The sequence below is a fragment of the Nymphaea colorata genome, chromosome 12 (assembly GCF_008831285.2).
Source record: "Nymphaea colorata isolate Beijing-Zhang1983 chromosome 12, ASM883128v2, whole genome shotgun sequence".
Classification (NCBI taxonomy): Eukaryota; Viridiplantae; Streptophyta; class Magnoliopsida; order Nymphaeales; family Nymphaeaceae; genus Nymphaea; species Nymphaea colorata.
In genome coordinates this window covers 12,202,816-12,226,932 of record NC_045149.1, presented here as the reverse complement: position 1 = coordinate 12,226,932, position 24,117 = coordinate 12,202,816, and the positions used below count along the sequence as shown (strand labels likewise).

The window sequence follows — 24,117 nt, the reverse complement described above, 5'->3', positions numbered from 1 at the left end:
TTCGCACTAACTCAAAGAAGTTGACAAGGGTAAGTAATAGTATTCTAAACTTTAGCCTGCTATAATACTGATATAAAGAGATCCAGAAGGTAAAGATTGCTTACGTATAGATAACGAATACAAAGTCTGCATATTATCTTTGTATATAAAGAACCTGAATCCTTGGATCTGGTTTATAGGACCTTTTTTTTCTTTTTTCATCACATTGGTTAGTAATTGTTTTTCATTTTCAGTCCAACACATTATAATAGGTGATTACGTGCTCTCTGCTTGCTGCAGATTCTTTTATTTTTATTTGAAGTAGTAATAGTGGTTTTGTGTGTATAAAGAATTTATTAGATTGACTTTTAATAATCATGTTTCCTAAAGATTAATCCAACTTGCCTCTCACATGGAGTATGTGAAGCCGTTGAGTTTGATGTATGATACATTGGCTTTAAGTATCTTTCTACACAAGAAAGCATCAAAAAGACTAGAAAACAAAAAGCCAAACCCAAGGAAGATAATACATTCTCCATCGAGTAATAGATAAAAATTTGAATAGGGAAGCCATGTTTCCACCAAGGTGAATGGTTCATAGAAGCGCATGGTTAACAATGTGCATGTCAAACCAAAAACACTAGTTTTTCCACACAATCTTCACCTTGAGATCCCATTGAATATACACAAGAAAACGAGCCAAATCTAGGATTCTCCATTACCAGACATTAGATCTTTGAATGTGTTGTAGTTATTAGATAGCTCACTTTTCAAGGAAGTTGCACATAGCTCACTGTTCATGGAAGTTGCACCTAATAGTGCAGCTATACCATCTGCTGGCAGAGGCACCTTCTGGGTGATTCATGTCTACTAAATTTGTAGAAGACCAAGAGATATGCATTGCTTACTAGAGGTGCCAATCTGTCAATGTAATCTCCGACCTTGCCATATCCTTTAAGGTTAACCTTTAATAGCAGTGAGTTTGCAACAAGAACTGATAAGAGACATTGGGTGCCAAAGACTTTTACTCAATAGCCAATTTTACGGTCTCAAGGTTTGTCTGAGCGAACTCTGGAAACATTTCTTCTCGCACAGCAGCCCACCATATAAATAGCAGCCTGTGACATTTAAATAAAAAATTAATTTTTAACTTAAGGTTACACCATATCAAGGGGTGAGGTGTTTTCATATCAGGAGACAAGACAAACTTTTTGGCTTACCAAAACAACAAAAAGTATGACATTGAAGATAGCAACCACCTTCCATTTGGTTTTCATGTATTCTGCTACTCCAGCTCTTCAGTAAGGAAAACAATTTAATTGGAAAACAATAGTGTTGCAAACAAAACAAAAACATGCAACAATCTACTAATTTTTACTTGCACGAATCACAGTCATAGCATTTTCTGGCCACTGAGTTTTTGTAAATCTTGCAGTCCTTGTTGGTGCTCACTGGATGAAAGCTTAGATCATAGAATGATGCATTAATAGCAGGAAAACCACACCTGAAACAGTGAGAATAGGCGCTCACTACTAAGCAAGAAACAACATTGCAGCTCAAGATGCAGCAAGCTGACTTATAAAACTAACAAAAAAGTGTCTTAAACCCTTAACTATAAGTGCTACAAAAAGCTCGAAAAACAGTCACCTGTCTAAATAGCAATTAATTGAGATTCCTGAATATAACATCAATTTGAATAGTTTGCTGAATTACTCACACTAGTGGAATAGAATCCATGTGTATTTCCTAGACAGTTGCAGACAGTTATCAGTAAATGAAAAGGCAAGAAATCATACATGAAGTGGAGTGGGGAAGCAAAATGCATTGGAAAACACTAGAAGTGGAGTGGGGACGCAACATGAATTTGGAAGCAAATTGGATGTGAGAGTGAATTTAGCAAAGGGAAGCCAGTATCCAGGTCAATATGAGTATACAAATAAGCATTTAAAATTCTTGTCACAAGAATTATTAGGCAAGTATTTTAAATGTCAGAAAGGGGAGAAAGCTTTATTAGGCAAGTAATGACAGGAACAACAGTATTTGTAATAAAGGGATGCCAGTATCCAGGTCAATATGAGTATACAATATCATCATGGAACTTCTGTATACTTGCTCAATAACTGGAACTTCCCTTTTTTTCCCTTCTCTTGGTCATTGTCAATGACAAAATAACAAGATTTTTACCAGAAAATGTTAATATTGCAAATATTTGCCAAGATATAGCCTAGCAACCATATTCATGGCTGCATATAAAAGTGGCACATCATTACAATCATTAACTACAGAAGTTTGAGAAACTTCCCAGGCTTATGCAGAAGCAAAAAATAACATACAACAAAGTCCTGAAACATATACAGGAAAGTTGTCAACAGCCTAGCCTTCAGTTTGGTAATCTTCAATTGTTAATGTTGCAGCCGTGAGTCTTGGAGAGAGAAAAAGTTCCATTACGTTAACCCTAATCTCCCTTATAAAAGAGATTAGGGTAGAAAAGGGATTTACAGATTACATTAATGAAAAATAAAAAAAATATTAAAGAGGTCTTATAACTCTTTAATATTACGAAGAGCCACCTAGAAACATAAACTCTTCTAATTCAACACTCCCCCTCAAGCTGGAGCATACATATTAAACATGCTCCGCTTGTCACAACATCTAGAGAAATAACTAGTAGGAAGAGCTTTGGTGAAGATATCTGCAGCTTGATCTTCTGAAGGAACATGAATAGTGGCAATGGTTTCTGATTGAACGAGATCCCGAATGTAATTCTTTCATGGAAAACTGGATTGTTTGCAATGTATGTGGCTGCTTGATTGTCATAATACATCTTCATGAGAAGCGGAATCGACACACTTAGGCTAGATAGCATGGATCTAGCCCAAGTCATTTCTGTTGTTGTTTGAGTCATAGCTCTGTATTCGGATTCTGCACTAGATCTTGACACAACACCTTGTTTTTTGCTTCTCCACGATATAAGGTTGCCTCCCACAAATACACAGAATCCTGTGGTAGATTTCCTGTCTTCGATTGAGCCAGCATAGTCAGCATCACTATAAGCTTCCACTTCTAGGGTCTTGCTTTTTGTGAACAAAAGGCCTTTGCCAGGAGACGATTTCAGATATTTGACCACCATCAAAGCAGCATCCTAATGAACTTTTCTGGGTTTTCCCATAAATTGACTTAGCTTCCCCACTGCAAAACTAATGTCTGGTCTGGTCACAGTAACATAGAGGAGTTTTCCAATAAGGGATCTATATGATCAAGAATCCACTAATTCTCTTTGGTCATCATTAAGATGTATGCGTGGATTCATAGGTAGATTAGCCGGTTTAGCTCCTAGCATCCCAATGTCCTGTAACAAATCAAGAACATATTTCCATTGAGAGAGAACGACACTATCCCTATTGCGAGCAACCTCTATTCCCAAAAAATAACGTAGTGGACCAAGATCTTTCGTCACAAAGTGTTTTTGAAGGAACAACTTTGCATCAGAAATTTCTTGATCGGAGTCGCCTGTCAGGATAATATCATCGACATAAACCACTAGAACGGTTATACCCCTGGAAGTCTTCTTGATAAACAGAGAATGATCAAGAGGAGATCTCGCAAAGCCACACCTTGAGACTACCTCGGAGAACTTGTGAAACCACGCACGAGGACTTTGCTTGAGTCCATAAATGGCTTTCTTCAGTTTGCACACTTTTCCACACTCCCCCTGTCGTTCAAACCCTGGTGGTTGTTGCATATAGACAGTCTCATCAAGATCACCATACAAAAATGCGTTTTTGACATCAAGCTGATACATGTGCCAGTCATGGTGTACAGCCACTGAAATGATAAGACGAATGGTTCCCAACCGAGCAACTGGAGAGAAGGTCCCAAAGAAATCCACCCCGTAAGTCTGTGTGTAGCCCTTAACAACCAACCGAGCTTTGTATCGTTCCACAGAACCATCAGAATTATATTTCACTATGAATACCCACTTAGAGCCAACAATGTCACAATCAAGAGGAGGATACAAGTTCCCAGGTGCCTCGCTGAACTAATACATCCATCTCATCTTGCATAGCCTGTCTCCACTGCGTATCTACTAAAGTCTGCTGATGACACGTAGGAACTGTATGAGCAATCAGAGCTTGAATAAACTGTTGATACTTTTACCCACACCGTCAGTAGACACAAAATGAGATATAGGATGCAGAGTACATTGTCGCTTGCCTTTGCGAAGAGCAATAGGTAAGTCTTGACAGGGATCAGTCGGACTAAGGCTACTCACTTCAGATGAACTTACCTCCTGAGAAGCGGTTGGCGAAGGATCATGAGAAGGGTCATGTCGACGTGTGTAGACTAGCGGAGGATCACAAAACTTGGACACTACAGCCGGAGAGTCTTTAGAAGGAGATTCAAAAGGAAATGACTCCAAAGGAATAGGAGGAATAGGTAGTGGGTCTGGTGACCGTGGCATCTCAGTAGAGATAGGAGTGGAGCTATAATAAGGTTGAGACTCAAAGAATGTAACATCCACACTGATATACTCTTTTTGAGTCAAGGGATCAAAGCATTTGTAGTTGTTATGGTATTTGGAGTAGCCAATAAAGATACATTTAATGGCTTGGGCCCCAATTTATCACGTGTGGGTCCAAGTATGTGAACAAAGCATGTGCAACCAAATACTTTAGGAGCTACTGGAAACAAGGGTCTTTGTGGATGCACAAGTTTAATGAGAACCTGGTTGTCAATGGAGGATGAGGGTAAACGATTGGTCAAGTAACAAGCAGTGAGAATGGCATCTCCCCAAAAATATGCAGGTAGGTTAGTATGAAGCATAAGGGTACGAGCCACATTTAAAAGTTGGCGATGTTTTTGCTCAGCTATTCCATTTTGCTGGGAGGTATGGGGACATGAAAACTGAGGAGAAATGCCATTATCAGAGTAAAACTTCATTAAGGTAGATGCCTTGAACTCAAGAGTATTATCAATGCGAATGCTTTTAACAAGAATACCAAACTGGGTCTTTATTTCAATAATAAGGTTTTTGAGAGTACATACGACTTCAGACCTTTCCTTCAAAAGAAAGACCCAAGTGACCCGAGAATAATCATCAACAATGACAAGGAAATAACAAAATTTTGACCTACTAGCAACTCTGCTAGGATCCCACACATCAACATGAAGAAGATCAAATAGTCCACAACTGGACGGACTACGGGTGTGTTTGCCAAGTTGACAGGCTTCACACTGGAACAACTCTGGTACTGAAAGATGTGGAAGAAGATGACGGAGCTTGGAGACAGATGGATGACCAAGTCTGAGATGCCACTGGAAGGAGGAGGACAATGAGGTGATCGATGATGCTGCAATACCCACTGGATCCGACAGGAAGTAGATGCCCCCTTTCTCATATCCTCCACCAATCATCTTTTCAGTTTGCAAGTCCTGAAATGAACATAAACCATAGTCAAATGTAACACGACAATGTAAATCATTAATCAATTATTCAACCGATAACAGATTTGTGGGAAACTTAGGAGCATATAACACATTGAGAATAGTCATAGACTGAGAAATCTCGATATCTCTATAACCCATAATAGGTGACCATCTACCATCTGCAAGTTTCACATGACGTGTCTGAGGTAATGAGTGTAGCACAGTAAACATAGAAGGTTTACTACAAAAGTGCCTCGATGCCCCTGAATCAATAATCCAAGTAGTACCTATATCATGTGGGATAGTATCAACGGACATAGCGCTATCGATCATGACTGTGGAGGCCGACGGCTGAGTAGATCTGTGTGCTACGAAGTCCTCATACTCTGACTTGTTGATACTCACAGTTACTGTCTCAGGATGAGAAGAAGATAAGGACCCGTCTATAACTGATGACGATGTCTGGACAGATCCAATAGGAGACTGTAAAGAGTTCTTGCCCTGCTTAGGTGTAACATTTCTTCCTAGGGAAGCAGCGGAAGGTCGACCATGTTTATCCCAACATCTGTCTTCCAAATGCCCTATTTTCCCACAATAGGTGCACTGAAATCTCCCCCGACCTCCTCTTAACCCTCGACCTATGCCTCTCTCCCTGAATGAACTGCGTCCACGACCTCTTGAGACTACCAAGGCAGAGGCATGGATATCACTAGAGGGCGGAGAAAGGGTCAAAGCAAGGCGGCTGAGTCTGTTGTAGGCTTTAGATAAGTCGGGGATTTCTGCTCTAATCAACATCTGCGCCTTTGCTACTGCATATTCAGGAGAGAGACCCTGCAGAAACTTCGCAACCATAGACTGTTCACCATGAGTCTTATGGCATGTTGGACATGGGGGACGTAAAGCTTTAAGTCGTTCATAGATCGACTTGAGGGAAGCGAAATACTGAGCAAGACTCTGGTCACCCTGTTGCAAATTAAGTAATTCCTCCTCCACCTGCAATATCTTGCTAACATTCTTGTCATTCGAGTAACAAGGCTGAAACAACCTTCACGATCAGTAGGGCTGCACAACGAGTCGAGCCAACTCGAGCTCGCTCGATAAACTCGACACGAGCTCGACTCGTTTTTTATACGAGTCAAGCTCGAGCTTAAATATAAACTCGAGTATGTTAACGAGTCGAGTTCGAGTTAGTCGAACTCGACTCGATTAAACTCGACTCGGCTCGATTTAATCTCATTTTTTATTTTGTGTTTTTAATTTTCCTTCCTTTTTTTTCTTTCCCGCTTAATCTCATTTTTTGTTTTAAGTTTTTTAATTTTCCTCTTTTTTTGCCTCTCTTCACGCCGCCACGTTTCTTTTCACCCTCACGCCTTTTTTTACCCTCGTTATTACACCCCATTTTCCCTCCTTTTTTTCTCTTTTCTCACAACGCCATTCCTCCTCCCCCATGCCTTAATGGGGTGCTCATGTCAGGTGGCAGCCTTTCCTCCTCCCCATGTCATACTCCACGTCGTCATCGATGCAGTGAAAAGGAAGGGCTGCAAGTTCCACATCGTCGTCATTGATGGAGCGAAAAGGAAGGCCAGGGCGACAGCGTGCGCAGTGCACTGCACGCTGTTTGACTTACCGAGGATAAGCGAGCCGTCGAGTCAAGCTCGAGTTCGAAGTCTGTCACTCGAGTCGAGCTCGAGCTGAAGTTTCAAAACTCGTGTCGAGCTCGAGTCAAGCTCGAGCCGGCCGAGCTCGAGCTCGACTCCGCTCGTGTGCAGCCCTAACGATCAGCAGATCAACTCTGCTCCACATGCCAAACGCTGCTCCACACGATTTGAGGTTTTCATACCAAACAGGAGACACGAGCCCCACTTAAGGATCTGATCACGCCTTCCACATACGCGTGATCAATCCTTCTCCACGCAGCACACCCAACTTTTATCTCTTTTACTACCTCCCTGTTGGTGGGTAAGAAGAGATGAAGATGGGTGACGGGAAGAGGAAAGAAGAAGAAAGTCGTCGGAAAAGGAGGTCGTCGGAGAGAGGTCACCGGAAGAGAAGGTCGCCGGAAAACTTATTTGACTGTTACCGCAGGAGACTGCTCTGATACCATGTTGCAGCCGTGAGTCTTGGAGAGAGAAAAAGTTCCATTACGTTAACCCTAATCTCCCTTATAAAAGAGATTAGGGTAGAAAAGAGATTTACAGATTACATCAATGAAAAATAAAGAAAATATTAAAGAGGTCTTATAACTCTTTAATATTACGAAGAAACACCTAGAAACATAAACTCTTCTAATTCAACAGTTAAGGGCAGATTTTCAAAATTTAACGATTTGCTGTACCACATTACCAAGATCGGGTTGACATGCAAGTTCTGTTACGTTTATATCATCTGAATGTGCTATATCGAGATTAGAACTTTCAGTTCAACTTGGATACTAAGATTATTAGTTCTTTACAATTGTTTTGGTAATTCTGGCTGATTCATTGTTTGGTCAAAGATGTTAAGGCTTAAGCGTGTCTGAGAGTTCTGTAAATTCGTTCAGTGTTTTGGAACAGCTGTACTGGCAGAAGCTTAGGGACTTAAATTATTTATTTCATCTATAATCACAATGCAAAAATAATTTCCTTCATTTTTTATTCAATAAATATTTACAGCTTTATGACAAGTTAAGATACAGTTTCTTTTTAACAATTATAACACATGCACAAACAGAAAACTTTTGGAGCATCAACACATCAAATCAATCCCTTATAATCCCAGAGGAACTATGACCAACAACTTAAATAAGGAGAGATGCTTCTTCTCCTTCTTCTTCTTCTTCTTCTCTCTCTCTCAGAGACATGCACAAGCAAAAAATTCTGAAGCATCTGTACATCACATTTGATTACTCATAATAACAGCAAAAAGTATCACAAAGAAGTTAAATAGTGGTACTTACTCAGATGGTGGTCGACAACAACCAGCTTCAATTGGGGTCAATATTGCAGCTTTGTATTGTTTAAGCATCTGAACAAAGAAAGAGCGGGTGGCCAAAATGAGATCATATACCTTTTAGTTTGAACTTGAAGCCAAGTAGTAGACAAAAGATGACCTTGTATTCCTTAGCCAGGTTTTTGCAATCATCTGGTCTAACAAGACAACTTTTCAAGTGTTCCCAGTAATGCTTGTTGTTTAGCTGCAAAAAGTACAAGAAAATATGCTAAATTCAACAACCAAAACAGCAATAACCACAATAATATTAGTAACAAAATTTATAACATACTTGCTTTTTAAACAGAGATGAGTACTCTGAAAGTTGATATTCCTTATATCTGTTCATGCATTGGAAAAAGGACATATCACTACAGAAGCTAGCTGGAAATAAATGAAATTCTGCATGAAAGCTGCATGAAGGTCAATAAGAGTAAAATGTGCTTCTGGATATGCTACCCATCATCTTCAATATAAAAAGTTCATGTTGATTGACTACATATACTGGTCCATAAAGGTAGAATTACAACCCATGAACCCAATGAGAAAGTGTGCAACGAGTCTGAAATTTTATAAGAGAGATCCTGAATGCTCTCATAAAACTATGGTTTCTTGACCAGAGATGGTGAATGCTCTCATAAAACTATGATTTCTTGACCAAACAATTTATATTGCTAATCTCACTGAGTGATTCGAAAAGAGAAGAAGCAGGAGATGATTTCACTTGTACAAAGACTAAGGTAGCAAGAACCTGTTCTGGATTCAAGAATTAAGCTGTCCGATGATCAACAAAAGTTACTCCTCCTCAGTACCCTAAGTTGATGCAGAATTGCAGATGGCTAAGAAGAAGGAGGTAATCCAAAATTTCCTGAAAACAGGTGTTTTGTTTTCTCAAGGAGAAACAGATATCACACACTTCAAGAGTATAACTTTAGTCTTACAATTTTCATAAATAGGGACATTTTGAAAGAGAAATGACAACACAGCATATCATAATGGTTCGAACAATCTTCTAAACAAAGTTCAAACTTCAATCCGTCTCGTCTAAATACTTGAACCTCATCCATTTTGCACTTTGAGGCTCAATCATTGCTTTACCCAGTGTAACATGCATGCTTCAAACAATATGGAATCCCACTAAAGCTTCCACAGGTCAAAGCTAACAACTGTGTGTAACCTTCCAGAGAAGCAATTAGTAAAACTGAAGTATAAATGGGTAGCTAACCTTTGTCCAGGTACTGTATGTCCAGTGCCATTATTTATAACAATAAACCTGAAACCATTTAATCATGGATCAGATCCTCCATTTTCCAGATGGTCCAACACAAGAACTCCATAAAAACATAAGCATGAAAAGGAGAATTTTCTATAATTCATTTACATAGATTGATATAGCATAATACAAGGAATTCATATTGTTATATTAATAAAGAACCATGCAGTTAACAGAGTTAAGAACGGAAAGTTAGAAATGTCCAAGCACAAATAATATATTTAGGTTGACAGTACCTTTTCTGGTGAACAAATAACAGAATGCTTGTCAAGGTAATAGAAGACTTTCTTGATCTTCAGAATTTAAGTCTCCCATGCATGAACAGCAATATATGATTGTGTACATAGAGGGTGTTGAAACATTAGCACCAACAACAGGAATCTCAGAAGCAACAACATATGGCTAGCAAAGAGGAAAAGAAAACTTAACAAGAACAACAAAAGTTTGGGCTTTAGATTTGCAGGTTTTGCTTCAAGGGGACCTTTATCATTCTATCAAGCTCTTCACATTGTGGTGCTAGGCAAAATATTCTAAGTGCTCTTCATTCCCCTGCTACCCAGTATGGCAGTTAAAAGGTAGAGTGGGACTTAATTTCCACTAAGGGGATGTAAGTTCTTTAACAGCCATCACAATGGATGAGAGCGCATCATAACAGATGAGTGAGCCCTCTCATCCATTATGATGGGTATGGGCATGGTCATGGCCATAACCCCACATCTCCTCCCTAGCCATGAAACTGCAAACTTGCGCCATATAGGTTTCTGTCAAGGGCAGTTACAGAGTTTTCCATACTTCAACTTTCCACTGTAAATTATTCATTAAAATCAGGATCACTTATTAGGCTTCCCATATTCAGGTTTTTCATCTCAACATGTTCACAAATACCTTTAGCCCAATATGAGTCACAAGCGTGCACTTTTCGAGCTTACAAATCTATTTTTCATCGCTTGCTTCATTATCATAGTATAACTGAACTGGCCTTGATCAAGATCTAATTTCAAATTTTTCAGGAAACTATTTATTCAATCAGCATAGGTGGCTGCAATATGACAAGCTAGATATTCAGCTTCTTAAGCATATTAAGTAACTCAACCTTGTTTTTTACAGGATCAAGCAATCGCTTTACCTACTAAAGATAATATAATCAGAGGTAGATTTGCTGCCCTTCATTGTTAGAATCCCCAAAATATATTCACAATAGAAAGAAATTCAAAAGAAAGACCAAGTGGCTGGAAATCACACATCTCAATAGAAGGAGACATTGTGAGTAATTCATTAACAATAAAGGGTCCCCTAGTTCAAAAATTACAAGGATACACTTATGTACAATGGGCATTACACATATGCTGCACGAATGGATACAAGTAATGTAATAAAAAACTGGTCCAGATCCAAACCACATATAAATATGGATACATCACTTAAAGTTGCCCCTTTACTTGTGTGTATTCTCGAATTAAGAATAAATTTGCTTTTAGGAACCATATCCTTCACAAGTCCCTTAATAAATAAATCAGTGATCTGATCATTCGACAGAAGAAAATTAGGCTAGATCTCCTTGTCTTCAATCTTCTGCCCAATCAATATTGGTTAGTTTAAACTTCAAATGTACTTAGTTTTACTGTGTTAAATGAGACTAAAAGAAATCTACATAATGCTTTTATTATCACATAAAAGAAGACATTTAGCATCTGGTTCCTGCAACTCAAATAAACACTTGTTGGCTCAGCTTCTGAGTAAGAATACTGAAAGTGACCAAGCACTTACATCATGCATTCCAGACTTCTCCAATAAATCTTAAATATATTTGTGTAATTTTGTTGAATAAGGCAAAGAAGACTGTCTTCTGCATCCACTTCAACCCCAAAAGAGTATCAAAGGTTGTGAAGATCTTTCATATTGAATCTTTGTCTTAGAATATCTTTTATTTTCTAGATATGTGCCTCATCATTTTCTGTAGCAATGATATCATCAACATATATCAACAAGAATGTAATCGTCCCCTTACATCAAAAAATTAGGAGAGAATGATCAAGTTGTTACCAATGGGAAGCTTTTAGACAAGAAGTCAAACCATAGGTGACATATATCTCTTAGGGTCCCCTTCTGAATATACTAGAGGCTGCTCCATATATACTTCTGCAAGCTCCCCATGAAAGAAAACCATTCTTAACATCTAATTGACTTATCCATGGTAAGTGACCAATGAAAAAACCATATGAATGGTGCCCATTTTCGCAAGAAGGCCAAAGATTCATCATAGTCCTATCCAAATTCTTTCATATAACATTTTGGCTCAAACAACAGCAGAAATGACTTGGGCTAGATCCATGCTATCTAGCCTAAATGTGTCGATTCCGCTTCCTATGAAGATGTATTGTGACAATCAAGCAGCCACATACATTGCAAACAATCCAGTTTTCCATGAAAGAACTAAACATATTGAAGTGGACTGCCATTACATTCGGGATCTCGTTCAAGCAGAAACCATTGCCACTATTCATGTTCCTTCAGAAGATCAAACTGCAGATATCTTCACCAAAGCTCTTCCTATTGGTGATTTCTCTAGATGTTGTGACAAGCTGAGCATGTTTAATATGTATACTCCAGCTTGAGGGGGAGTGTTGAATTAAAAGAGTTTATGTTTCTAGGTGACTCTTCGTAATATTAAAGAATTATAAGACCTCTTCAATATTTTCTTTATTTTTCATTGATGTAATCTGTAAATCCCTTTTCTACCCTAATCTCTTTTATAAGGGAGATTAGGGTTAACGTAATGAAACTTTTTCTCTCTCCAAGACTCAAGGCTGCAACAAAAAGGAAGATACAAAAAGAAATGGAAAAGGCAGATGTAGGCTATAATGAGCCTTGGGAAGCTAAAGAGGAAGAGGAAAAAGCTTATGAAAATGTTGATGATGATGAAGATGATAGCAGTCTAAGAACAGATTTGGAGAGCTCAAGAGGTAGAGATCGTAGAGGGAAAGGAATCATATATGAAGGAGGTCGATCTGGCATATCGAGAAGGAAAAGAAGAGACACACCAGATATTAGGGGTCAGGCGTGGTATGCGACCACCTAGTGGTAGAGTTCCTACTGGTAGGTCTAGTGTTGGTTCTATTAAGAGTTTTTTCCCTTCACATACTGGCCCAGGTTGTCAGCCGCAGATTCGTGCTGCAATGACATCTAAAGATATGCTACTTCAGGCACAAAGGACGATAGGGAAATGGTTTTATGATGCATGTGTTCCATTTAAGCAGCTAATTCTTTTCAGTTCCAAGCCATGGCAAATGCAATTGCTTCTATAGGCCCCAGATTCAAAATGTCATCATATCTGTTACGTGCAGCCAAGGGAGAGGAGAGAAGAGAACGAGAGAGAGAGAGAGAGAGAGAACTTTCTATCGTATTCACTAAAGCTGCCCTAATCTCATGTTAAATGAGAATTAGGGTAAAGTAACAAATTACAAAAGAGGTCCATAAACAAAACACTTATTTATAAAGAGTTGTTCCTAAACTCTTAAATATTCAAAAATACCACCTAACACATATTATTCAACACTCCCCCTCAAGCTGGAACATAGATGTTAATCATGCTCAGCTTGTCACAACATCTAAAAAATTCTGCAATAGGCAAGGCTTTGGTGAAGATATCAGCGGCTTGATCTTCAGAGGCTACGTGTATAGTTGAGATAATTCCTTCTTGAACCATATCGCGAATATAGTGGCAATCTACTTCGATGTGCTTTGTCCTCTCATGAAATACTGGATTATTGGCAATGTAAGTAACTGCTTTGTTATCACAAAACATCTTCATAGGAGTAGAAGTAGGAATACCGAGACTCTCAAGTAAGGATCTAAACCATGTCATTTCAGCAGTCGTTTGAGCCATAGCATGATATTCAGACTCTGCACTTGATCTAGAAACAACATTTTGTTTCTTACTTCTCCAAGAGATGAAATTTTCTCCCACAAACACACAAAACCCTATGGTGGACTTCCTATCATGAACTGAGCCTGCATAATCTGCGTCGCTATAAGCTTTGACATCAAGAGATATACCTTTTTTAAAGAAAAGACCTTTGCTAGGGGAGGACTTCAAGTACTTGACAATCAACATAGCTGCATCCCAATGTGATTTTCTTGGTTTTTCCATGAATTGGCTTAATTTTCCCACAGCAAAACTAATGTTTGGTCGAGTTACTGTCACATAGAGAAGCTTACCAATCAATGATTTGTATGCACGAGAAGCTACCTCTTTCAAGTCATCATCAAATAGGTGTACCTGTGGGTTCATAGGAAGAGTTGTAGGTTTAGCTCCCAGCATCCTTGTGTTTTGTAACAGATCAAGAACATACTTCCTTTGTGATAACACCACTTCTTCCTTACTACGAGCAACTTCAATGCCAAGGAAGTATCGTAGTTGGCCAAGATCTTTGGTAACAAAGTGTTGTTGTAGAAATTTCCTTGTATGAGCTACCTCTTGCTCACATTCACCTGTGAATATCATCAACATACACCACTAACACCACAGTACCTCTAGATCCTTTCTTGACGAATAAATGAATGGTCCAGCTGAGATCTCTTGAAACCACATTTTAATACAACTTCTGAAAATTTATGAAACCAAGCACAAGGACTTTGTTTCAAGCCATATATAGCTTTCTTTAGCCTGCACACTTTACCACCGACGTTCAAAGCCAGGAGGTTGTTGCATATACACAGTCTCATCAAGATCTCCATATAAGAAGGCATTTTTGATATCCAGCTGATATAAGGGCCAATCATAATATACTGCAACAGAGACAATAAGACGTATGGTGCCCATCCTCGCCACAGGAGAAAAAGTCTCAAAAAAATCCACCCTATAGGTTTGGGTATAACCTTTTGCTACAAGACGAGCTTTGTAGCGCTCCACTGAGCCATCAGATAAGTACTTGATGGTAAATACCCATTTGGAGCCTACAATTTCACAACCAGATGAAGGATCAACCAATTCTCATGCGCCCCTTTGCATTAGAGTCTCCATTTCATCCTGCATAGCCTGCTGCCACTGAGGATCCAGTAACACATGTTGGTGGTTGGAGGGAATAGAATGTACTGACAATGCTGACACAAATTGCTGTAGACACACACCAATACCAGTAGTAGAAACAAACTGAGATATAGGATGAAGAGTACACTGTCTCTTGCCTTTGCGTAAAGCAATGGGTAAGTCCAAAGACATGTCAGGAGCATCCTGGGCAGGAATAGTAACATCAGAAATACTTACATCCTGAGAAGCAACTGGTGGACAATCCTGAGCAGGAGTGTGTCGGCGGGTGTATACCAGTGGGGGATCATGGAATCTGCTGGCACTTGGAAATGAATCATAAGGAACAAACTGTAGGGGAACCGGTGGGATAGGTAAAGGCATAGACGACGACCTGTCGGATAATGATGGAGTAGAGTGAAAATAAGGACGTGACTCAAAGAATGTAACATCCGCACTGATGTACTGCTTATGAGTGTGGGAGTCAAAACAGATATAACCCTTTTGGTGTTTTGGATAACCAATGAAAATACATTTAATTGATTGTGCACCATGTTTGTCTTTATTAGGACCAAGGATGTGAACAAAGCAAGTGCACCCAAAGACTTTGGGTGGAAGGGAAAACAGGGGTCTATCTAGATAGAGAACTTGAATGGGAATTTGATTGTCAATAGACGAGGATGGAAGGCGGTTAATTAGGTAACATGCAGTGAGTATGGCATCGCCCCAAAATTGCGCCGGAACACAACTATGTATCATGAGAGTGCAAGCCATGTCAAGTAGCTGACGATGTTTACGTTCGGCAATACCATTTTGTTGAGAAGTGTGGGGGCAAGTGAATTGAGGACATATTCCATATTTGATGTAAAACTGTAGCAAGGTATTGGATTTGAACTCACAAGCATTATCAGTGCAAATGTTTTTGATAATGGAATCAAACTGAGTCTTTATTTCAATAATGAAATTTTGAAGAATACAAATAACTTCAGACCTCTCTTTTAACAAGAACACCCAATTAAGACAAGAAAAATCATCAACAATAACAAGGTAATACCTAAATTTGGCCCGGCTTACAACCCGGCTAGGCCCCCAAACATCAACATGAATAAGATCAAAAACTGCATGACTCGACGAACTACTGCTAGAAGGAAAACTACTTCTAGTGTGTTTGCCCAATTGACAGGCCTCACACTGGAATGACTCAGACATAGAAATATTAGGGAGAACACCACGAAGCTTGGATAATGAAGGATGGCCTAGTCGGAGATGCCATTGATATGGGGTTGGCTTAGATAGAGCCATAGATGCCACGCCCTCCACTGGTTCCGACAGTAGGTAAACTCCTCATGGCCGCCACCAATCGTCTTCCCATTTTGCAAGTCCTGAAAAACACATGAACCAGGATCAAATATAAATATGGCTCTACAACGCAAATCTTTCGTCAACTGAGTAACAGATAGAAGGTTAGCAAGAAACTCTGGAGCATATAAAACATGGGAAAGAATGATAGAACCAGGAAGTTTAACATCCCCAATTCCCATAATAGGAGAAAGCTTTCCGTTGGCAAGCCTAACATATTGAGGCTGTGGAAAACGATGCAATGAAGTAAATACGTGAGGCTGACTGCAAAAGTGTTTCGAAGCCCCAGAATCAATAATCCACATAGTACCTGGTTCATGAGAAGAAGTACTAGCAGCAGATAAAGACTAAAGAGGAATCCACCATGACCGAGGAGGCAGCTGTAGACATCGTGGTAGGAAGAGATCGCTGAGCCATAAGCTGATCATACTCTGCCTTACTCATAGTCACTGTGGAGTTCTCAGAATTCATCGAGGAAGGAGTCTCTCCAAGTGGTGTAGCAGCTCGGGCAGACCCTACAGGAATCTGAGAAGAGAAGGTTCCTCTGCCCCCTGAAGTACTAGATCCCCTACCATGGGAAGTAGAAGCCGGTCTACCATGTTTGTCTCAACATCTATCTTCCAAATGTCCCAATTTTCCACAGAATATACATTGAAATCTTCCTCTGCCCCCTACACCACGACCTGAGCCTCTTCCCCTAGTGGCTTGCCCACGCCCTCCAGACACAGCAAAGGCTGCAGAAGGAGACTCACTCTGGGGTTGAGAAAGAGATACAACCAATCTACTGAGTCTATTATATGTCTCAGCAAGGTCTGGAATTTCTGCTCCAGTAAACATCTGAACTTTTGCTACCTCATACTTACGGGACAAACCAGCCAAGAACTTAGCCACCATAGTCTGCTCAAAATGCGTCTTGTAACATGCCTGACATGGAGGTCGAAGAGCCTTCAATCGTTCATACGCAGCTTTAACTGAAGCAAAGTATTGAGATAGTTCCAATTCACCTTGCTGCAGTTTGAGTAACTCTTCCTCAACTTGTAAAATTTTTGAGACATTCTTGTCATGAGAATAAGTTTGTCTCAAGAACGTCCACATTTGTTTGGCAGTCGTATAGTAGGCAAGAGTAGGAGCTATATCTGTCTGCACACTGTTCATGATCCAAGACATAACAATACTATTATCTTCTTTCCATGTGGTATTTTTCCCAGTTTTAACACTCGGTTCATCTTCTTCAATGATATGGTCTTTCTGATGTCCTACTATAGACATCATAAACATTCGTGACCAAATTTCATACTTGTGACCATCTAATTTCACAGTAGAACCATAGAAGAAAGGATTCCCAACCACCTTGTGTTCAGTATGAGACTCGATCTTAGAATTGTCTCCCATATCAGACTGCTATCTAAGCTCCATCACAACTCCCACAAAAAGAGAACAACACTAATATATATACCGCAGAAAGGGATGATAAAGTATGCAAATGATAAGGGATTTTTAATCCACGGTTGACTGAAACTTAGAGCAGATCGCACCTAGGGCAAATCCAAGGCTGACTGAACCTTAGAGCAGTATGACTGTTGCAACATCTAACACCAGCAAGGGCAGATCCACGTTAAAGAAAGAATTCATATTCACGGCTGCAACATCCAACAAAAAGGACAGATATCACCTAGGGCAGATCCACGACTGACTGAAATTTATAGCAAATCGACGGCAGCAACATCCAACAAAAGGAAGGACAGATCCACGGCTGGCAGAACCCTAGGGCAGATCCACGGCTGATAAAAAAAAAGGTTGTAATATCCACGGCTGCAGCGACTTCCATTCAACAAGTAGTGACCACAAGTAGTGACCACTGACCACAAAGGAAACTTCTGCCACGTGAGGGAGACACCTGCAACTTCCATCCACGTCCACTTCAACAAGGCATTGATCTAGGGTTTTTAATCTTTTGCTTAAGAAACCCCTAGATCGAGCCCAATATGCACATTCAGCCTGTCGTGCTCTCAAAACTATCCACAAGAATAGAAGAAGAGGAAGAGAAAGAGACAGAGGATGAGCACGGTGAGAGAGGTTTCAGTCCCAAAGAAGGTTGGGCTCTGATACCATGTTATGTGCAGCCAAGGGAGAGGAGAGAAGAGAACGAGAGAGAGAGAGAGAGAACTTTCTATCGTATTCACTAAAGCTGCCCTAATCTCATGTTAAATGAGAATTAGGGTAAACTAAAAAATTACAAAAGAGGTCCATAAATAAAACACTTATTTATAAAGAGTTGTTCCTAAACTCTTAAATATTCAAAAATACCACCTAACACATATTATTCAACAATATCATCAGTTGAGGGACAAAATTCTTCAAGATATGGTGAAAGAAGTGTCTAAATATTGTGATCAGTTGAAATTATGTTGGAAGGAAACAGGTTGCTCCATTATGTCATATGGAAGGATTGATACAAGGTCAAGAACACTTGTAAATTTTCTTGTTTATTGCCTTAAAGGTACAATGTTCTTAAAATCTTTTGATTTGTTTGATGTTTCTAAAACTGCTGAGACTTTGTTCAATGTTTTTGATAATGTCGTACAAGAAGTTGGACCTGAAAATGTTGTACAGTTTATTAAAGACAATGCTGCAAATTATAGAGCTGCAGGGAATCTGTTATTTCAAAAGTATAGAACATTTTATTAGAGTTCATGTGTCACTCATTGTGTTAATCTAATGCTTCAAGATCTTAATGAGATGCATGATATGAAATCAGTTGTTGACCAATGCCAAGAGGTAATAAAATTTATCTATAATCATGCATATGTATTGAGTTTGATGAGAAAGTTTACAAGAAGAGTTGAATTAATATGACCTGCACAAACTAGATTTGCCACAAATGTATTGACTGTGCAGAGTATGGTGAAACAAAGAACTCCTTTGAGGCAAATGTTCGCTAGTGAAGAATGAGTTGCATATCCACATTAGGGTTGGGTATCGGGCCGGGCTGGGCCGGCCCGACCCGATATCCCGGGTCCCGGCCCTGCTCGGCCCAATGGGGGGAAGGGGGAAGAAGGAGAGGCGGAGGAGGTGAAGGGGGAAGGGGGAAGAAGGAGAGGGGGAGGAGGTGGAAGGGGAAGGGGGAAGAAGGAGAGGCGGAGGATGGAGGACGGTCGGACGGAAGGAGGAGGAGGAGGAGGAGGAGCATGGGGGCTGGGCCGGGCCGCACCATCGGGCCCGACCGGGCTGGGTACTGGGTACCCGGTGGCGGCCCGGCCCGACGCTTAGGCCTAATCCACATGCTCATAAAAGAAATGATTCTTTAGTTGTGGATATTATATTTAATAACGAATTTTAGGAATCATGTTTGAAACTATTGAAGGTCTGTGTTCCATTAGTTAAAGTTCTCAGGTTAGTTGACAGCAAGGATAGACCTTTCATAGGGTACTTATACAAGGCTATGGATAAAGCAAAAGAGGCAATTTGAGACAACTTGAAAGGAAAGAAAAAATTATATATGCCCATATGGAAGATTATAGATAAAAGGTGGACTGGAATGCTTCATCAACTTCTTCATGCAGCAGCTTACTATCTAAATCCTGCAATTAGATTTTCTCCTACATTTAAGAAGGACAGAGAAGTCCTGCATGGTTTGTTGAATTGTATTAAAGTGTTAGTGACAGATTCTAGAGAACAAGATGCTATGCACAATGAGTTGAATCTATATGCTACTTGTTTTCGGGACATGGGAGAATCTGGCACCGTTCGAGCCAGGACAACCATGCGTCCAGGTAAATACATAAAAATTTTTAATTTACTTTGCATTTGTTACATTTGATTCTTTTAGAACTTTCACATTGATTTGTTATATTTTTGTTTAGATTTATGGTGGAATAGGTTTAGGTTTGACTGTCCAAACCTAACACGTTTGCAATCAAAGTCCTCAGCCAGACATGCAGTGCTAGTGGATGCGAAAGAAACTGGAGCGTGTTCCAACATATCCATAGCAAAAAAAGAATAGGCTCGAACATAAAAGATTGAATGACCTTGTCTTTGTTCGATATAATATGAGGTTGAAACAAAGGTAATATAGTTTAATATTTACATTTTTTGTACAATATATTTATATGTAATTATATATTAACAAGTTTTCTCTTATTTAACATAAAGAATTACAAAAAGCATTAGCAAGGAAGCACACATCTCAGTTTGATCCTATCAGCTTGGAAAACTTGGACGATCTAGAGCCATGGATTGAGGAAGAACCAACTACAATATTTGATGAAGATCTTCAATGTTTCAACCTTGAAGCTGAAGCAACAGAAGGATTTGTTGATGAAGGAGAGTCTCCTCGTGGTGAATATGTTGGTGAGGATCTTCAAATTCTTGAAGATGAAGATGAAGAAGAAGATGGAGATGATGAAGATGAAGATGAAGAAGAAGATGGAGATGATGATGATGAAGATTATGAATGAGAGTCAAAAGTGCTTTAATTTTATATGTATTGGGCCTATTGTGATGTAAATTTATAATACATAACATTTAGAACTTGTTTTTTGATGTAGTATCTCATAGACTTACGGATTTTATGACTTATCAATCTATGGTTGTTGAATCTTGAATGTTTTGTGTTTTGTAAGTTTCTAGAATGATACTGTTATGAATTTTGATGTCTATGAATGATGAACACGTAACTTTATAGCAATAATAAGTCTATCATTATCAAAAACATGTTTTCTATGAAGAACTTATTATTTTTTCTTTTTACTGATTTTTTATGAATTTTTCGATTTTTTTTTCAATTTTTCCTGATTTATTATTTTAAAAAAAAAATACGATATGTTACGATATTTTATGATACGGCGTATCTTAAAGCCCGACCGATACGGCTTACGATACGCTTTTTACAACATTGGAAAAAATAGCTACAAGTCAGAAAAATCAAGAAAAATGCATTTCATTAAAAAAAATCATCACATATAAGTTATAATCAATTAACCATCAGTCATTACAAATTCACATGATTATCATCAATCAATGTGTTAATCTAATCATCATCTTCAACATCTTCATCTTCATCTTTATTTTCATCTTCATCTTCCTTATATCATTGTCTTCTGGAATTGCTCCAATGCCTTCAAATGGAATATCAATATCCACATTCCATGGCTCTCCTTCAACAAACTTTTCTAGCCCTTCAAGGTTATTAAAAAAATCAAAATCATCCTCATCAAGCATGGCAGATGGTAATGAGAAATTTCATACCTCTTCGTGTTAGTAGCCCTAAAATGATGAAAGCTCTCTTTCAAGCAAGAAGCAAACTTCCCCCATTCCCATGAGCAAATCTTTAGGCCCAAATCAATGGTTTCATCATCAAATGAGTATTTTTAGGAAAAACCAGCAAAATCTCTCCCTCTCACAGCTTTTACAGAAGTTTTAGAGAGAGAAAGAGAGGATTCCGGTTTTAAAAGAACGATGCAAAAGGGGGCCTTGGGCCCCTTTTTAGAATTTTAGGGTGCATCATACCATACGTACGATACACTTGCCCACATCGTACAATACATCCGATACAGGCACGATACGCCAGCGTATCGTGTATTGGGCCCGTATCGTATGGGTTTTCTTCACTCATACAAGTGGTATTGTACAATATGGGTCTGTATCGTACAATATGGATAACATTGTTTCTTTGAATACTTCATTTTTTGTTTCCTTCCTTCTTTTCTGCATCCATATTTATTCCTCTGATTTATGTCTGATCTATTTCCTACCTCTTGATTTCCTATACCTGTTTGCCCTAATTTCTGTGATTCCATAAGCCATGTCCATAGTTGTCATAACAGATGAGAGGGCCTGCTCATCCTTTATGATAACTTTTAAAGGACTTATATTTAGTTAATAGAAATTGAGTCTCACTACACCTTCATTAACTGTCAAGCTGAGCAACAAGAGAAACCAAGAGGTACATACAACTGTTTATGCCCAAGACCACTATGTGAGGAGTTTGATTGAATGATCAAGGCCCCTTGAAGCAAAAACTGTAAATCTACAAGCTCACCATTTTTGTTGTTCTAGTTAATCCCTCTCTCTCCCCCTACCGCTGCCTCCCTCCACCCCGCCCCCATCCCCCCCCCCCCCCCCCCCCACCCCCCACCCCCCACCCCCCCAACCTCTTTGCCAGTGGTACAATGTTACTGTAGAGATGCCCACTCATCGGTGCTTCATCCACATTGTGGACATGAGCATGAAAGTGCTAAAGCTCCAGCACAAGAAACACATCATTCCTTTGACCACACAAATACATTATGTTGCCAAAACAGATGCAATTCTTTTCTTTTCAGATATTATTTTGAATGGGCATCTCAAGAATCTTGTAAGATAATTCCAAAACATCTTTCAGATACACCTCAAAGTTGACCCGAACAAAATGAAACAGCTTCACAAATATGGTAACAGCTTTTTCTTTCAATTGTCAAATTTACTGTTGCTTGAGATAATAATGCCCAGTTTGGGAACATATGATAAGCAAGATAGTCCTCTGCCTCTTCAAACATCTTAATTTTACTTAAAAAACTATCAGCTATAATAGGACCTTTTTTAAGATGAACAAGGCCACAACAAGGGATTATTCCCCCCTCTTAATTATTCAACCATTATGAATTTGAGCAGCTTAGCCGATTGTTAAAATGAAACATGAACGCTCTATGGCATCACATTGATTGATTTCTTAGTGAAACCTAAGTATTGGACTAGTAATATACATGGGGTAAAATTATACCTGTACAGAGTCCAGGTACTACAAATTTGTGGATTTGTCACTTGTGTGAATGAATGTAGATGCTTTTCAGACGAGGAAACCTTATGGTATTCGTTCAGAAGCTAATGAATAAGGGGAGGGCAGATAAACCTACAGAAAAACTACATCGCATTTGGTGCAAAGCCTGCGGTGTATGAGAAACTACAAATAGCAAACAAAAGAACGTCAAATACCAGCTGCAGTCACATCAGTTAATCAGTATAGGCTTTTGCTTTTTGGGGGGATCATAAAGGAGAACGAAATATAATGCTGAAATATAGTATTCTCAAACAGAGAAGAAAATGCAAATGAAAAAAGGTTCAAATTTCGTATATCATCATAAAGGGTCCAGGTTTACCACACGGTGAAAAACAGAAAAGAGAAGAATCGACAAGCGTTTGAATCAAAAGAACTTACGCGAGCACTGTGACGACCAGGATTGCCAGTAGAATCAAGCAGAGCATTAGCAGATACTGCATAAGGGCTGTCAAGGACTCGACACACAACACTATGACCATCCTTCTAAAAAGTAAAAAGCTCATCATTCATGATTTTGCACAAAATAAAAACTAAGAGCCAGTACATAGATGAAGGATACCAGCCATAGCAGTATTGCAACGTTCTTGAGAGCACCCACAAACCCAAAGAGGGATCTGATCAAGAGAGACAGAGAGAGGCAGCAATAACAATGCTTATAGAGAGTGAGAGGACATAAAAGCAACATCAAGACATCAAAAGTAAGAGAGATTAATGGTAAGCTCACATCACGAGGACAACCGCCCCAAGGGCCAAAACAGGGAGAGCGAGGAACCTTCGGCAGTCATCATGCTGACTACTCATCCAAACGCCATAACCCATGACACCAACTGCAGACAACTTCTCACCCAGGAAGAAGTGAACAGCAGGACCTCGGGAAAAAATTACGCAACACATTGCAAAGAAGAAAGAAAATAACGAGAACCAGTGAACAAAAGAGTGTAAGTTACAGAAGCAGGCAAGAGCAAAGAGGGAGTATTCGGAGTACCGTGGACAGGAGGTTGATCCATTTGATCATGAAAGTGCTCATTCCTGCACTCATTGTTCCTCTTGCGACTGTAATTATTCAGGGGGAGAGAGAGAGATAGCGCTCCTGAGACTGATGCAATCAGTTGGTTCAGGAGTGCTTGTGGTTCATGACTGCTTGTGCACGCTTTTATGGGGGGGGGGGGGGCTGGCAGTACACGTGCTTGAGTCAGCTAAGCTGAGCCCACTAAAAAACTACTTTTCATCTTTTTGTGGAAGACCTGCAGAAAGACTGAAAACCCACGA

The 24,117-nt window shown here is 39.4% G+C and overlaps 1 protein-coding gene across 6 annotated transcripts; it reads right to left on the bottom strand.

Moving 5' to 3' along the window:
• Nucleotides 1-498: 498 nt before the first annotated feature.
• Nucleotides 499-24,117, bottom strand: LOC116265372 (tetraspanin-10). Of its 6 annotated transcripts, none has more exons than XM_031645945.2 (11): nucleotides 23,834-23,992; nucleotides 23,573-23,685; nucleotides 23,408-23,462; nucleotides 23,227-23,282; nucleotides 9,599-9,646; nucleotides 8,666-8,714; nucleotides 8,495-8,578; nucleotides 8,342-8,409; nucleotides 1,358-1,483; nucleotides 1,200-1,275; nucleotides 499-1,097 (listed from the first exon to the last, which is right to left on the bottom strand). In XM_031645945.2, the coding sequence occupies exons 1-11, from the start codon at nucleotides 23,885-23,887 to the stop codon at nucleotides 1,029-1,031; spliced, it is 798 nt and encodes a 265-aa protein (XP_031501805.1). In that variant the 5' UTR covers nucleotides 23,888-23,992; the 3' UTR covers nucleotides 499-1,028. The 6 variants fall into 5 exon arrangements, with proteins under 6 accessions (XP_031501805.1, XP_031501806.1, XP_049936709.1 ...); XM_031645946.2 differs by having other exon boundaries at nucleotides 23,573-23,675; nucleotides 23,834-23,982; XM_050080752.1 differs by lacking the exons at nucleotides 499-1,097; nucleotides 1,200-1,275; nucleotides 1,358-1,483; ... (3 more) ...; nucleotides 9,599-9,646; nucleotides 23,834-23,992 and adding an exon at nucleotides 13,105-16,054 and having other exon boundaries at nucleotides 23,573-23,601.

Coding starts and splice junctions, on each gene's coding strand:
- LOC116265372 (XM_031645941.2), bottom strand. CDS start 15,974: ATGGCTCTATCTAAGCCAACCCCATATCAATGGCATCTCCGACTAGGC.